The sequence below is a fragment of the Mesocricetus auratus genome, unplaced genomic scaffold (genome assembly GCF_017639785.1).
Source record: "Mesocricetus auratus isolate SY011 unplaced genomic scaffold, BCM_Maur_2.0 Super-Scaffold_100025, whole genome shotgun sequence".
Lineage (NCBI taxonomy): Eukaryota > Metazoa > Chordata > Mammalia > Rodentia > Cricetidae > Mesocricetus > Mesocricetus auratus.
Window position 1 is genome coordinate 14,985,235 of NW_024429206.1, and position 12,551 is coordinate 14,997,785.

A 12,551-nucleotide genomic window follows, 5' to 3' on the forward strand; every position below is an offset into this window, starting at 1 on the left:
TTCCTGGGCAAGTTACATGTCCCCACACTTTCCTTTCTGTTCCTTTTTTTTTCTTCTTCTTGAGACAGTCTCACCGTGTAGCCCTGACTGGGCTAGAACTCACTATTGTCACTATGTAGACTTTTTTGTTGTTGTTGTTTTGTTTTTCGAGACAGGATTTCTCTCTGTAGCTTTGGAGCCTATCCTGGCACTTGCTCTGTACACCAGGCTGGCCTGGAACTCAGAGTGCTGGTATTAAAGGCATGTGCCACCAATGCCTGGCCACTATGTAGACTTAATGCTGGCCTCAAACCTCCAGCAAACCTGCCTCTCCTTCCTGAGTACTGGCAAAAGAGACATACGCCACTATGACAGTTTCATATTTTTCTTTTTTAATTTATTTTATTTTGTGTGTATTGGTCTTTTGCCTGCATATATGTCTGTGTGAGCGCATTAGACTCCCTGGAGCTGGGGAGTTAACAGACAGTTGTGAACAGCCTTGTGGGTATTTGGAATTGGACCCTGGTCCTCTGGAGAAGCAGCCAGTGCTGTTAACTGCTGAGCCATTTCCCCAGCCCCCCCTTTTCTTCTTAAGTTTTTCCCTCTTAATGACATAAAAACCTCATACTATTTAAAAACTTGAAAATCTTCAGTGCCAGGGTGATCACACACCCTGCAGCCACAGTCCCTAGTTTGGAAACTCAGTACTGAATAAGCCCCCTTGTCTCCATTAAACTGTTACTCCCTCTTTCTTTCTCTTCCTGGAAACCACTGTTTTGCTTTCTGCCTCTTTAAGATTTTAAGATTCTGAAGAGAACAAGTACAAATCATACATAAAGCTGGATGTGGAGTTCACACCTTGGATTCCAGTGCTTGGAAGGTCAGCCTGCTCTATGTAAAGCTTGCTCATGCTGGGGTGGTTCACGCCTTTTATTCCAGTGTGTTTGGGAGGCAGAGGCAGGAGGATCTCTGTGAGTTCAAGGCCAGCCTTGGTCTGCAGAGCCAATTCCAGGACAGCTAGGGCTAGAGAGGGAACCCCTGACACAAAGCAGAACAAGTTCGAGGCTCTGAGTTCTGTCCTGTGCCTTGGGATGGGAGAAGCCTGGAAAAAGGAATCCTGGAGACATGGTCTTCTGTGCCTGCTGCGTGCAGCGTCTCCCTCCCTCATCCCCATAACTTAGAATCCATCCATGCTGTGTTGTGAATCCTTTTCTACTGTATGCAAGGAATGGTTTGTAAGCTCTCACCTTGTAGCTCTTTTGACAGATGTTAGGAATCAAGTCTAGGATAAATGTCTAGGATTGAACTTGCTAGGTCACATGGTAATTCTGTGTTCTTTTGGGGGTCCTGGGAGCATAACCAATGGCCTGTACTTTGTCACTGAACTGTACCCCCAGCTGTTATGTTCCACTTTTCCAGGAATTACCAAACTTTAATTCAGGCCGAAACTCATGTGTCACCTCCTCAGACAACCCCAGCTCAGTGGTGCTTCTCTTCTGGGTCCCTTTGGTCGTGGCTTTTGTCACCCTTTGGAGCTCATCCTGCCACGTGTTTGGTGTGCAGTCACTCAGTAAATGCTTGCTGAATGACTGACCTCGGTCTCTAGGCCTACAATGACATGAGGACTGCCATCATCATCTGCGGTGGCTGTTAGGACTCCCCGATGACTCAGCTGTTTGAATGGCCAGCCTTTCCTGTCTTTCCAACCGAAGCTTCAGGAGCCCCAGGCAGGAGTCCTCCTCTGCACTTCCTGGCTAGTGACTCAGCACAGTTATCTCTAGTTCCTCAGTGTGGGGCAGCTGACCCACAGGGACTGTGTTATTTGATATCATATCATCATTAATTATCTTACTGCTAGGCAGGACCCAGGGCTTGAACATTGTAGACTGATGCTCTTCCTACTTTACTCATTGAGCCATCTTGTTGGTCCTAATCTAGATTCCCCCCTAAAACAGGGTTGCTCTGTGTTGCATGGGCTGTCATGGAGCTCACTCTGTGTAGACCAGGCTGACCTTGAACTCAGAGATCCGACTACCTCTGCCTCCCAAGTGCTGGGATTAAAAGCAAACACTACTGTGGCCTCCATCTCTGAAATTTTTTTGTTGCTACTATTTGGTTTTTTGTTTGTTTTGTTTTGAGATAGCCCCACTATGTAGCCCAAGCTAACGTAGGTCTACCTTTTACATTGCCCAGGTTGGCCTCCATCTGATGATATTCCAAGTGCTGGGATTATAAGGTGTGAGCCACCCTGGTACCCATCTCTGGAATGTTCTAGAAATCCAGGTCCACTTTGCAGACTCCCCCGGGTGATGGCATGGTGGGCTGCAGCTTCCCTGTGGGACAGGCCTGCTCCCATGGACTCAGTGATGTTTATGTGCAGTTAGCAGAGCCAGTGGGACTGATTTCCATTTCTCCCAGAAATCTTCCCAGAACAAATCATCCAGAAGGGTTGGTGCAGATTCTTAACTCTCTATCCCCCACATCCAGGAATCATTTGAATATTCAAAACTCATAATAGAACTTTTCAGAAAACATGCCAGCTGTTGAGAAAGGTTTCATCAGGGTAGTCCAGGCTGACCCACTGAGATCTCCTGCCTCTGCCTCCCAGGCGTTGGGGGACTTTGTTCATTTGGTCAGAGGACAACTTGCAGGGGAGGTGGGGAGTGGGAGTGGGGTGTCATTTCTTTCTTATCACCATGCTCAAGACCCTGGGGACAAACTTAGGTCTTTAAGCGTTGTCTTGGGTACCGTATATATAAATATATGAGATGTGTTTATTTTATTTTATGTGCATAAGCTTTGCGTATATGCAGGTATTACCACATGCTTGCCTAGTGCCCATGGAGGCCGGAGAGGGCATCAGATCCTCAAGAACTGGAGTTACACATGGTTGTGAGTTGTCCTGTGGGGAGGGGTGGGGAGCCAAACCGGGTCCTCTACAAGATCCACTAGCATTCTTAAACGCTGATTCATCTCTCCAGCCCACTGCTCTTTTTAAATTATGTGTACATGTGTGTCTCGGTGTGGGTTTGTGCAATGAGTACAGTGCCTTCTCTTGGAGCTGGGGCTATCAGCGGTCATGAGCCTGTAAGCCACCCAGGACGGGTGCTGGGCATCGCTGGTCCTCTGCCAGAGCAATATGTGCTTCTAGCCACCAAACCATCTCTCCAGCCCCTTAATTTTATTCTTAATGAGGTAAGTGATTGCACAACACCTTCATGCTCTGTCCGCAAACCCCAGAGACAAATCCCTCTCTCAGTGTGCACTCTGAGCTGCTGTTGAGATAGGATCTCAGCTAGCCCACGCTGACCTCAGACTCACTATGTACCCAAGCATGACCTTGAACTGTTGGTCCTCCTGTCTCCGCCTCCCAAGTGCTGGAATTCCAGGCGTGTACCAGCACACATGGTACTACAGACCAAGTTAGTTTATCACAAAAAGAAATGTATTTATGTGTTGTGGTTTCAGAGCCCGAGGCAAGCACCTCTTGCTTGGTAGAAAGTGCCAGGTAGCAAGAGCAAGAGCAGTGGGTTGCTTTGACAGCAGATACCCATGAAGACAGTTAACCTGTTCATGAGCCCATGATGGCCTGATCACCTCTCTCTGTGCCCTTGGTGCTGGGGATCAAGGTTCTCAGACACCCAGCATCTCCCCAGATAGCATTCTACCAAATGTCCTGCCCCAGGCCTTTCTTCCAGATTCAGGGTCTGGCATAATGCATAACCAGGGAGTAAGTACTCAAGTAGCCAGTACTCTCCCTGAGAAAGGTGACGCCCCTTCCCAGAACACTGACCTGCACTTTCCCAGACTCAGACTGATAGACACAGCAGGTTCCCAGGCCTTGCAAATTTAGTCATCCTTAGGCAGGGGCAGGGCTGAACCCCAGTACTCTGGAGACTGAGGTGGGATTGTGAGTTTGAGGCCAGCCTGGACTACATAGCAAGACCCTGTCTTTAAAAACAACCCTATTATTATTAACTATTCATTTTTTAAGTGTTAAAGCATCTTTCCCAGCATTCTGGGGCCAAGCCAGAGAACTACTGAATCAAGTTTTCCCACCTCCTCACCCTATGCTACTTTAACCATCATTTGCTGTCCTGACACTGGCCCACAGGGCTTAAGCATGAGGATGGATCCCCAGAACCCAGGTCAACACCAGGGGGGCATGGTGGTCTTCCTGACATTCCAGCCTTGGAATGGAGAGACAGGTTCTGCAGGGCAAGCTGGCTATAAGAACTAGTCATATAGAGAGGCTCTGGGTTTGAGACTCGATGGTCCCCAGCATTAACCTTAGGCCTCTCCATGTGTGTGCACGCATGTGCGCACCCACATACACATAGGCACACCAAACACTGGAGGAGACGGGGAGAAACTGGAACCCCTGGGCATCATTGTTGGAATGTTTGCCTTTGTTTATTTTAAAATTCTGGACCCCCGAATGTGAGTGTCAGTGAGGAAGCCTGGGCAACCTATGGGGCCCTGAGCAGTGGATTAGTGTTTATCACTGGAATACAAACAGACATCGTGTGCCCATAGCACAAGAGGGTTGCTCTCTCAGCCTGGACTCTTAGGGGAGTGCCTGGACCCTACCCTGAGTGAAATGATAGACTCTAGATATCCCCTATGTGGAAGGAATTGGCAATAGGGGGGGGAGGCTGGGGGGGATGGGGGAGTGAGGGAGGATGGGAGGGAGAGGGAACTGGGATTGACATGCAAAACAAGCTATTTAAAATTTAAAAAATTAAAAATAATTTTGAGACAGTCTCACACTGGAGTGAGACTGTCCAGGCTGGCCTTGAACTCAGGACAATCCTGCTTCATCACCTTCTTGATTTCTGAGGTCACAGGTGTAAGCCACTGCACCCTACTTGCCACTGGGAATATAAACTGGTGCAGCTGCTGTGGAAAATACTTGGGTGTGTCTCAAGTAGTTAGCAGACTGTGACCCCCATCTGTACAAAGCACAAATGTCCACAGCAGCACTGTTCACAGTAGTCAGAGGGCGGAGACAGCCAGATGTCTATCCGAGGGTGAATAGACACAGAGTGTGGTCTGCCCATACAATGGACTGTTCTTCAGCCATAAAAGGAATAAAGTTCTAACGCATGCTGCAATATGGATGGACACTGGAACCATGGTGTTCAGTGAGTGAGAAGCCAGGCACACAAGGTTCCTTGTATGATTTGTGCGAAATGTCCGTAGCCTGTAGCTTGAGAACAGCAGATTCGTGGCTTGAAGGGCTGGGAGAGGAGGGCGTGTGTGGTTTTCTTTTGGGTGATGAAAATGTCCTGGAATTAGACTGTGTGACCAAGCTATTGATGTGACAAACTTTATACAATATGTCTTTTTCTTCAAGTGAGAAACATCACTAGATGCATCTTAGCACCTTGGTTTGAACCCTGGAGCAGAAAGACATCAGTAGAAAAACTGATAAAGCACAAAATAGCTTGGAATTTTAGTGACTGTCCTTGTGTGTTGGCCCCAGTTGGGACAGATGAGCGGGACTGTGGGGCAGTGTAAAGATTGTGGCATGGCATTTCTGTAAGCTTAAGCACTTATTTCCAAATTCATAGCTATCTCCTAACAAAGATCTAGCTCAGTCTCTAGAAAGTTCTTTTACGGGCAGAGGCTTCCCTGCTAGGCTTGGTTTTATAAACTGAGGTGTTGGAGCTGAGCACTTGGCCAGGGAAGAGTCCTGGATCCAAAGCCTGGGAGACAGCTGCTGGGAGGGCGGCAGAGGTGCCTGCCTCATACCAGAGCCCTGTGGCAGCAGCGCACTCCTTGATCTAGAAACTTCAGGGACTTGGGAGAGCAGGAAGGCCTAACCCTGAGGCTGCGGTCCCTGAGCTGTGGCTAAAGCCCCCTCCAGGTGTGGGCCATGGCTCCTGCTAACGGGAGGCAGCATGTGGCGAAACAGCAGAAGCTGTGCTCAGCTCTTCCTTCAGGTTAGCCAGAGCCAAAGCACGCTTTTCCTGGTCCTCGGGGCTTCCTTGCCCTTTCTTGGAAGTGGCTGCCCTCCAAAATGCTGGCTTATTCTCCACCAGGCAGGCAGCTTTGAGATTTACAACTTGCCTGTCCTGAGGTTTTCTTTTCCGCTCTGATACATTATCCTTGATCGGAGCACTCGGGGGGGGGCAGATGCTCTGCACTCTACAGTTGGTATTTCCAACTTAATCAGCTAGTAGTTCTAAAAACCAGATGCGTTCTGAGTTTGAGATGACCCTGGCCGCAGGTTTCCCTTTGTGGTAAGCTGAGTGGATGCTCCCAAGAGATACCCATGCCGAGTACCTGGAACCTGTGAATGGACTCTAGGTGGGAGAAAGGCCTTTGCAACATGACTAAGTCAAGGCTCTCAAGGTAAGCTCACCTTGAATTACCCAGGCCACCTCAGCACAATGTCAGGTTCTGATAAAAGCAGAGGGAGACCTCAGATACCAAGGACTTTGAGAAGGCTGGTGATGACAGAGGTAGAGTCTGGAGAGATGGGGCCACTGGCCAATGAATACCGGACTCACCAGAATTTGGAAGGGGCACATTAGATTCTCCTCTAGGACCCCAAGACTTAGATTTATGGTCTCCCAAACCATGAGATTGTATATTTCTTCTACATTTGTTGCAGCAACAAAAGGAAACAAATAACCTATGTCCACCCCAGAGGCCCCATCTAGGTAAGAGCAGAGAGGCGGGAAGTTCTTGGAATGCACCTCTTTTCATCGATGGCGACACTGGGCGGAAGCACACCTCAGCAATCTGAGCTTCCCTCTGGGATGATTTAGCTCATCTATGTATCTTGTTGGGTCTTTACAATATTAAAGAAACGTCTACAAAATATAGTCTCCATAGACAAAGCAAGGATTGGGCTAACTCCTGTGCTGGCTAGTGTTCATTAAGCTGACACAAACCTGACAAGAGGGGAGCTCAGCTGAAGATCGTATCCCTCAGATTAGCCTCGTGGACATAGCAATACCCGCCTGTGACCCAGAGGTCATGAGTTCAAGGGTGGCTCGCCATAAAGAGACGCTGTCTTAAAGCTGAAGCTAAATCACCCACAGGCCCTCCCTAGGCCAGGCCTCTTTTCCCACAGTGCAGTGTTGAGGAACTAGAAATTAGATTCCCTGGTGGGCACACAGATGGGGTCATGACTGAAACTCCAAGATGGCTGGCTTCCCCACCCTCCTCACCTCACAAAAGGGCAGGCTTCCTCTCCTGCAAGTGGAGCTCCCTACCTGTGAGCCAGCCCCCTACCTGTGAACCAGCCCATCAAGTTCAAGGTGGGGCTTTCCTCCCCTAGTTTAGGGTTGTTCAGTTTGAACAAAGACAGGGAGGCTGGTTGGTTCACAAAATTGGGGTAAACAGATGCTACCTCTTGTTTAACTGGATCAAGACCCCTAGACAGTAAGTGTTCTCTACCTCAGACGAGGTGGGTGTGGGAGACCCTCACCCTGATAGGCAGAAACAGATGGTGGCAGCTGGCCCTAGCTGTCATGCAAGCAGAGGTCCCTGGTGTTTGGAGACTGCACCGCCCCACGGAGACAGTTGACACACACTTGAACTGCTTGATTCCTAGGAATGTGAAGAGCCCAGACTGGGTTCCAAGTGCCTGTGCAGCTGTCCAGATCAAGGAAACCCAGCAGGGCAGAGGTCAGAGGTAGTACACTTTATTGACCCAGCGATCCCCAACCTCACAGCCAGGACAAGTCAGACCCTCCGCATTTCCTTGGTCTCCCTCCACCAGTCTGAGGACGTATCTCACAAACAAGGGTCCTCCGCAGAGTAGCAGGGGTGAACGTGAGGGAAAGGTGCCAGCCAGGGAAAGGATGAAGGGCTCAAGTGCTGGGTGTGGGGCTGGGGGCACCCCGAGGCCCGCCAGGCCTGACCAGCCCCTCCTCTTCTGAGGCTCCTGGTGGTTCACAGTGAGACTGGCTTTGATTGGCAGGGGGTGATGGGCGGTCATCCCCCTCCCGCTCTCCTGCCCACCCCTGGCCTGACTCAGAGCAGGGAGACTGGAAGGATGGAAGGCCAACCCTTGTGTCCCCCTAGGGGACAGGTAAGCCACTTCTCCAGAGGGGCAAAAGGTGCTGCTTAGTCCTCTCCCAGACATCTTCCAGGCTCAGAAGTCTTGCGTTCATCTCTGTGAGCTTGCTCACTGCCAGTCCGAAAAAGAAAAGTGTTTTTAAAGTCTAGGAGTTGCCTGGAGTGCGTTGAATTGAGCAGTAAACACCCTGGTGACTTGATTTAAAAAGGCTGCTCTACCTTGGCAGGCCTGGAGGGGCCAAGAAGGGAGACGGTAGAAGGGGGTTGCCCATGGCAGCCGGTGGGTGCCTGGGGAGCAGGTGGAAGGAGGCAAGATGCAGGAAGCAAGAATGGGACTTGGCAGGTCGCCTCCAGTGCTCAGCCTGGGGCCCAGTGTCAGGCCAGCCTGGCTGTCAGGCTTTGTGTTCAGGGTTGCTGGGTGGCTCATTGTGGCCGGCTGTGTAGTCCGAGTGATGCTCCAGCCCCAGCATCTGGCGTTGCACCAGCTTGGCATAGAGGCCCCCCTGTGCCAGAAGCTGCTGATGTGTGCCCTGCTGCACCACACGGCCCTTGTCTAGCACCACGATGAGGTGCGCCCGCTCTACGGTGCTCAGCCGGTGTGCAATGATCAGCACCGTGTGTCTCTGCAGGTTGCCGTGGATGGCCTGCTGGATCTGCAGGGAACAGGACAGCGGCTCAGGGACTGCAGAGCATTGTATATGCCACCACCGCCACCCTGTCCTACCTGCACCTATCCCCCGCTGCCATCTGCCATTCAACTCCTGGATAGTAAAATGAGGGCCAAGATAGAACCCAGTTCCTGGGTTTCTATTTCAGACAGCCCAGGTGCTAACACAAGGAAGTACATGGGGAACCAGAGCTATTACCCTTCAGCCCCAAGGTCCAGGCCAAGAAAAGCCGTTCCTCTGTTAATGTCTTCCCCTTATGTCTCACTTGAATGACCCCAGCTTTCCTGCTGGTCCTACCCTTCCCCTCACATACATACAGAAGTGCACCTGGCCTATGTGCACATGACACTTCACATGCAAACATGTGTGGCGGTCACAGGATGATCTGTGTGCATTGGTTGCGGAGCTTCATAGAGAATACTGCCTCGTCACCTCCTCCTGCCTTCTCACACCACTCCCTCTGACCCGGGGCTTTGAATGCCTCCCTGCTGCCCTTGACCCCCAGATTCCCAGAGCTGGTTCCTTTGCTTTCAGGTCTTAGCTAAAAGGTGACTTACAACTTGGTCCTCACAGCAAAGGCTGTCTGATTAGAGCTGCCACAATGTGGAGGGTTAGAATGTTGCTGGTCCAAAGCCTGATTACAGTGTGTTTTGGGCTAGCTTTAGCCCCCTAAACTATTATTATTTGCTGCCCACTGTGTCAGATCTAACATCCTGTGACTAACAGAGAAGCTAAGAGTTCTCTTGGCTATAACCTGTCTCTGGTGTTTCCACCAATGTATTTGAAAAGGTTTTGATTTATGACTTTCTTTGTCCTATTACTATAAAAACTTCATGAAACGGCTTCCATGTGGGAATATGGAATTTGGAATAATCTGTGTGCCCAGGCTGTGGTCCCTCATATTGATTGGCTCCAGGATAAACTGACTCCCTGTGAAATGAGAGCCGTGTTTATGGTACCCAGTGTGGGATCCAAGAACCATTCCCTTTCTACCGGAGGAGTAACCTGGTTGGAAACAAGGTACCCTAGGGGCCCATCCGGCATGCTTTCTCTTCAAGTGTATGGTGGGGGTCCTCGTGGGGTGCTCTCAGGCCTCCCTTGCTTGGGCCCATGGCATTTGTGTGTCTGGGCTGGCTATGCAAGCTCCTGTGGTAGACGCCTTTCTGATTGGACTTTGTTTCTAGAGTGTTTGAATGATGGTGTTCGTATTATTTACTATGGAGCATTTGGTCTAGATACTAGGTTTGCTTTTGTTTTTTGGGTTTTGGTTTTTTTGTTGTTGTCATTGTTTTTGTTTTTTAGAGACAGGGTTTCTCTGTGTAGCTTTGGAGCCTGTCCTGGCACCCGCTCTGTAGACCAGGCTGGCTTTGAACTCACGGAGATCCACCTGCCTTTACCTCCCAAGTGCTGGATTAAAGGAGTGTGCCACCCCTGCCAGGCTCCAACTTCTGTGTTTAAACCTATGTTAAAATATCTTTCTTCACTCAGTGGTGGTGGCAAACACCTCCAATCCCAGCACTCTGGAGGCAGAGGCAGGAAGATCTCTGTGAGTTCAAGGCCAGCCTGGTCTACAGAGTGAGTTTTAGGATAGCCAGGACTGTTACACAGAGAAAACCCTGTCTTGAAAAACAAAAATTATCCTACCAGTGCGTCCTCAGGTTCCTTTCAGTGTTGAAGCCACAGACAGGCCGCTGAAGCTCCACCTTGAAGAGCTGGTGAGAGTCCCTGTCTATGGCTCCGCCCTGCTGAGCATGGCTTGCCCTTCCTTACCTTGGACCCCCTTTTGCTGCTTTTCTGGGTGGAGACCCACTTAGTATTCCCTAAGTCCACTGGTGTGCAAAAGAGAAACAGACACAAACGCAGCTGTTGTGTGTTAAGACTTACACTGCACAGAAGTATTCCTGATCCAAGGGCCTCTAGGGATGCCTGAGGAGAAGCACCAGGTAACCGGCAGCGTGGTCACCTGCATTGCCCAGCTCGCCTCAGGCAGGGACGGGATTCCAGACTGCCGCTGGGCCAGATGATGCCTGATCCCCAACTACTTTCCATTTTTCTCTTAGATCCGCACTTTTATCAGTGAGGCATCTCCTCCCCCTCAGTGATTTAAGCTCTTGAGAGGAAGTCATGTTACTAAAGGCTTCCGTGGTCAACATCAACCTCACCTGATGATCTTCACCCCCACCTAGTTGTTCTCATGCCTAATACTTGATAGGGTTTCCCTGTGTAGCTGTGGCTGTTGATCAGGCTGACCTTAAACTCAGAGATCTGCCTGCCTCCTGGGGTTAAAGGCATGCCCCATCACAACCCACTTTTTAAGTTTTTTAAAAAGTCATGAATATGGAGTTCAGAAGAGGGCATCCAATCCCCCGGAGCAGGAGTTACTGGTGGTCATGAACCCTGAACCCAGTTGGGAACTGAGCTCTGACCCTCTGTAAGAGCAACACACTTTTTCAAAAATTTCATTTGCATTGGTATTTTGCATGCATGTATGTCTGTGTGAGGGTGTCAGATCTTGGAGTTACAGACAGGTGTGAGCTGTCATGTGGGTGCTGGGAATTGAACCCAGGTCCTCAGGAAGAGCAGCCAGTGCTCTTACTGCTGAGCCATCTCTCCTGCCCCTGAACAACACTCTTAACCGCTGAGCCATCCCTACCTTTAGAGTGGGTGCACCCACTTTATGTAATTGTGTAATTTTCATGTAACTGTGTCTTCTGTATATGTGTGTATGTAGAATTGTTTTCATGTGTTCATGTAAAACAAAGTTTTTATTGTGTGTTAATTTATTTTTGGCATGTGTACTTAAATTATGCATGTGCAGATACTCATGTACAGATTCCTAAACGTGGGTATTCTGGTGATACGGTAAAAGACCCGATAGACATATTAAGTTCTCATGGGAATTGAAGATGTTAAAGTGGACTAGTTCATTTTTTAAATTAAAAAATTATGTGCATGAGCTGGGTGGTGGTGGCCCACGCCTTTAATCCCAGCACTCGGGAGGCAGAGGCAGGCGGATCTCTGTGAGTTTGAGGCCCGGCTGGACCGATAGCCTCCAAAACAATACAGAGAACCCCTGTCTCATAAAAACCAAAAAATAAATTATGTGCATGAATGTTTTGGCTACATGTATGTATGTGCACCAAGTGTGTACCTGGTACCCCTCAGAGACCAGAAGAGGGTGCTGAGTCCCCTGGAACTGGAGTTACAGGTGGTTGTGAGCCTCCATATGGATGCTGGGAACCGAACCTGGGTCCTCTGGAAGAGCATCCAGGCTTCCATCTCTCTATACCCCAGCTTCCTTTCAGTTCATGTAATACTAAAATTTTAAGGGAAAAAACATCCCAACTCCAATAGGCTAAGAAAACTTGGCTACATATTTAGTATGCTAATTAAATGACAAAGGACAAAGAGATATTTAATCAATGTAGCACTTAGGAAAAACAAATGGGGGTGACTGGTGGCCCTAGAGTTTTCTTTGGGACAATGAACATGACTTTTAAATTAAATTTAAAAACAACAGCTGCATGATTATACAGTTCTGGTCATCTCCTTGGCCCTGTCTTGGTTCTGGCATAAACTCATTTTCAGAAATGCTTATCCTGCTAAGTGCAGTGTCTCTCAGGGCTAAGACAGAAAAGGATGGTTCATCTGTGTTTTAGATAGTACAGCATTCTATGGACATTCTGGACCACACCTGCCTCTTTAAAACAAGTCAACAGGGTTCTCAAGGTCCATATCTTGACAACTGTAAACATCTGAAGGGGGAAAGGTAACAAAAAATACTGTAAGGTTTACAAAGACATCTAGAAGTTTATAGTGGATATTCTTTTTTTTTAATTATTTAGTTTTATTTTATGTGCATTGGTATTT

The 12,551-nt window shown here is 49.0% G+C and overlaps 1 protein-coding gene and 1 long non-coding RNA gene across 3 annotated transcripts in view; one reads left to right on the plus strand and one right to left on the minus strand.

Annotated features, from left to right (window-relative positions):
• The window catches only part of LOC121133926, a 34,153-nt gene that overhangs the window by 18,360 nt on the left and 3,242 nt on the right, over positions 1 to 12,551 (plus strand). The window lies entirely within an intron of this gene.
• Positions 7,622 to 12,551, minus strand: part of Abcb9 (ATP binding cassette subfamily B member 9) — a 34,297-nt gene continuing 29,367 nt past the window's right edge. The window contains exon 12 of the mRNA XM_040731163.1: positions 7,622 to 8,666. Within this exon, the coding sequence (XP_040587097.1) occupies positions 8,406 to 8,666 (261 nt within the window). The 3' untranslated portion in view covers positions 7,622 to 8,405. The remainder of the gene's footprint in view (positions 8,667 to 12,551) is intronic.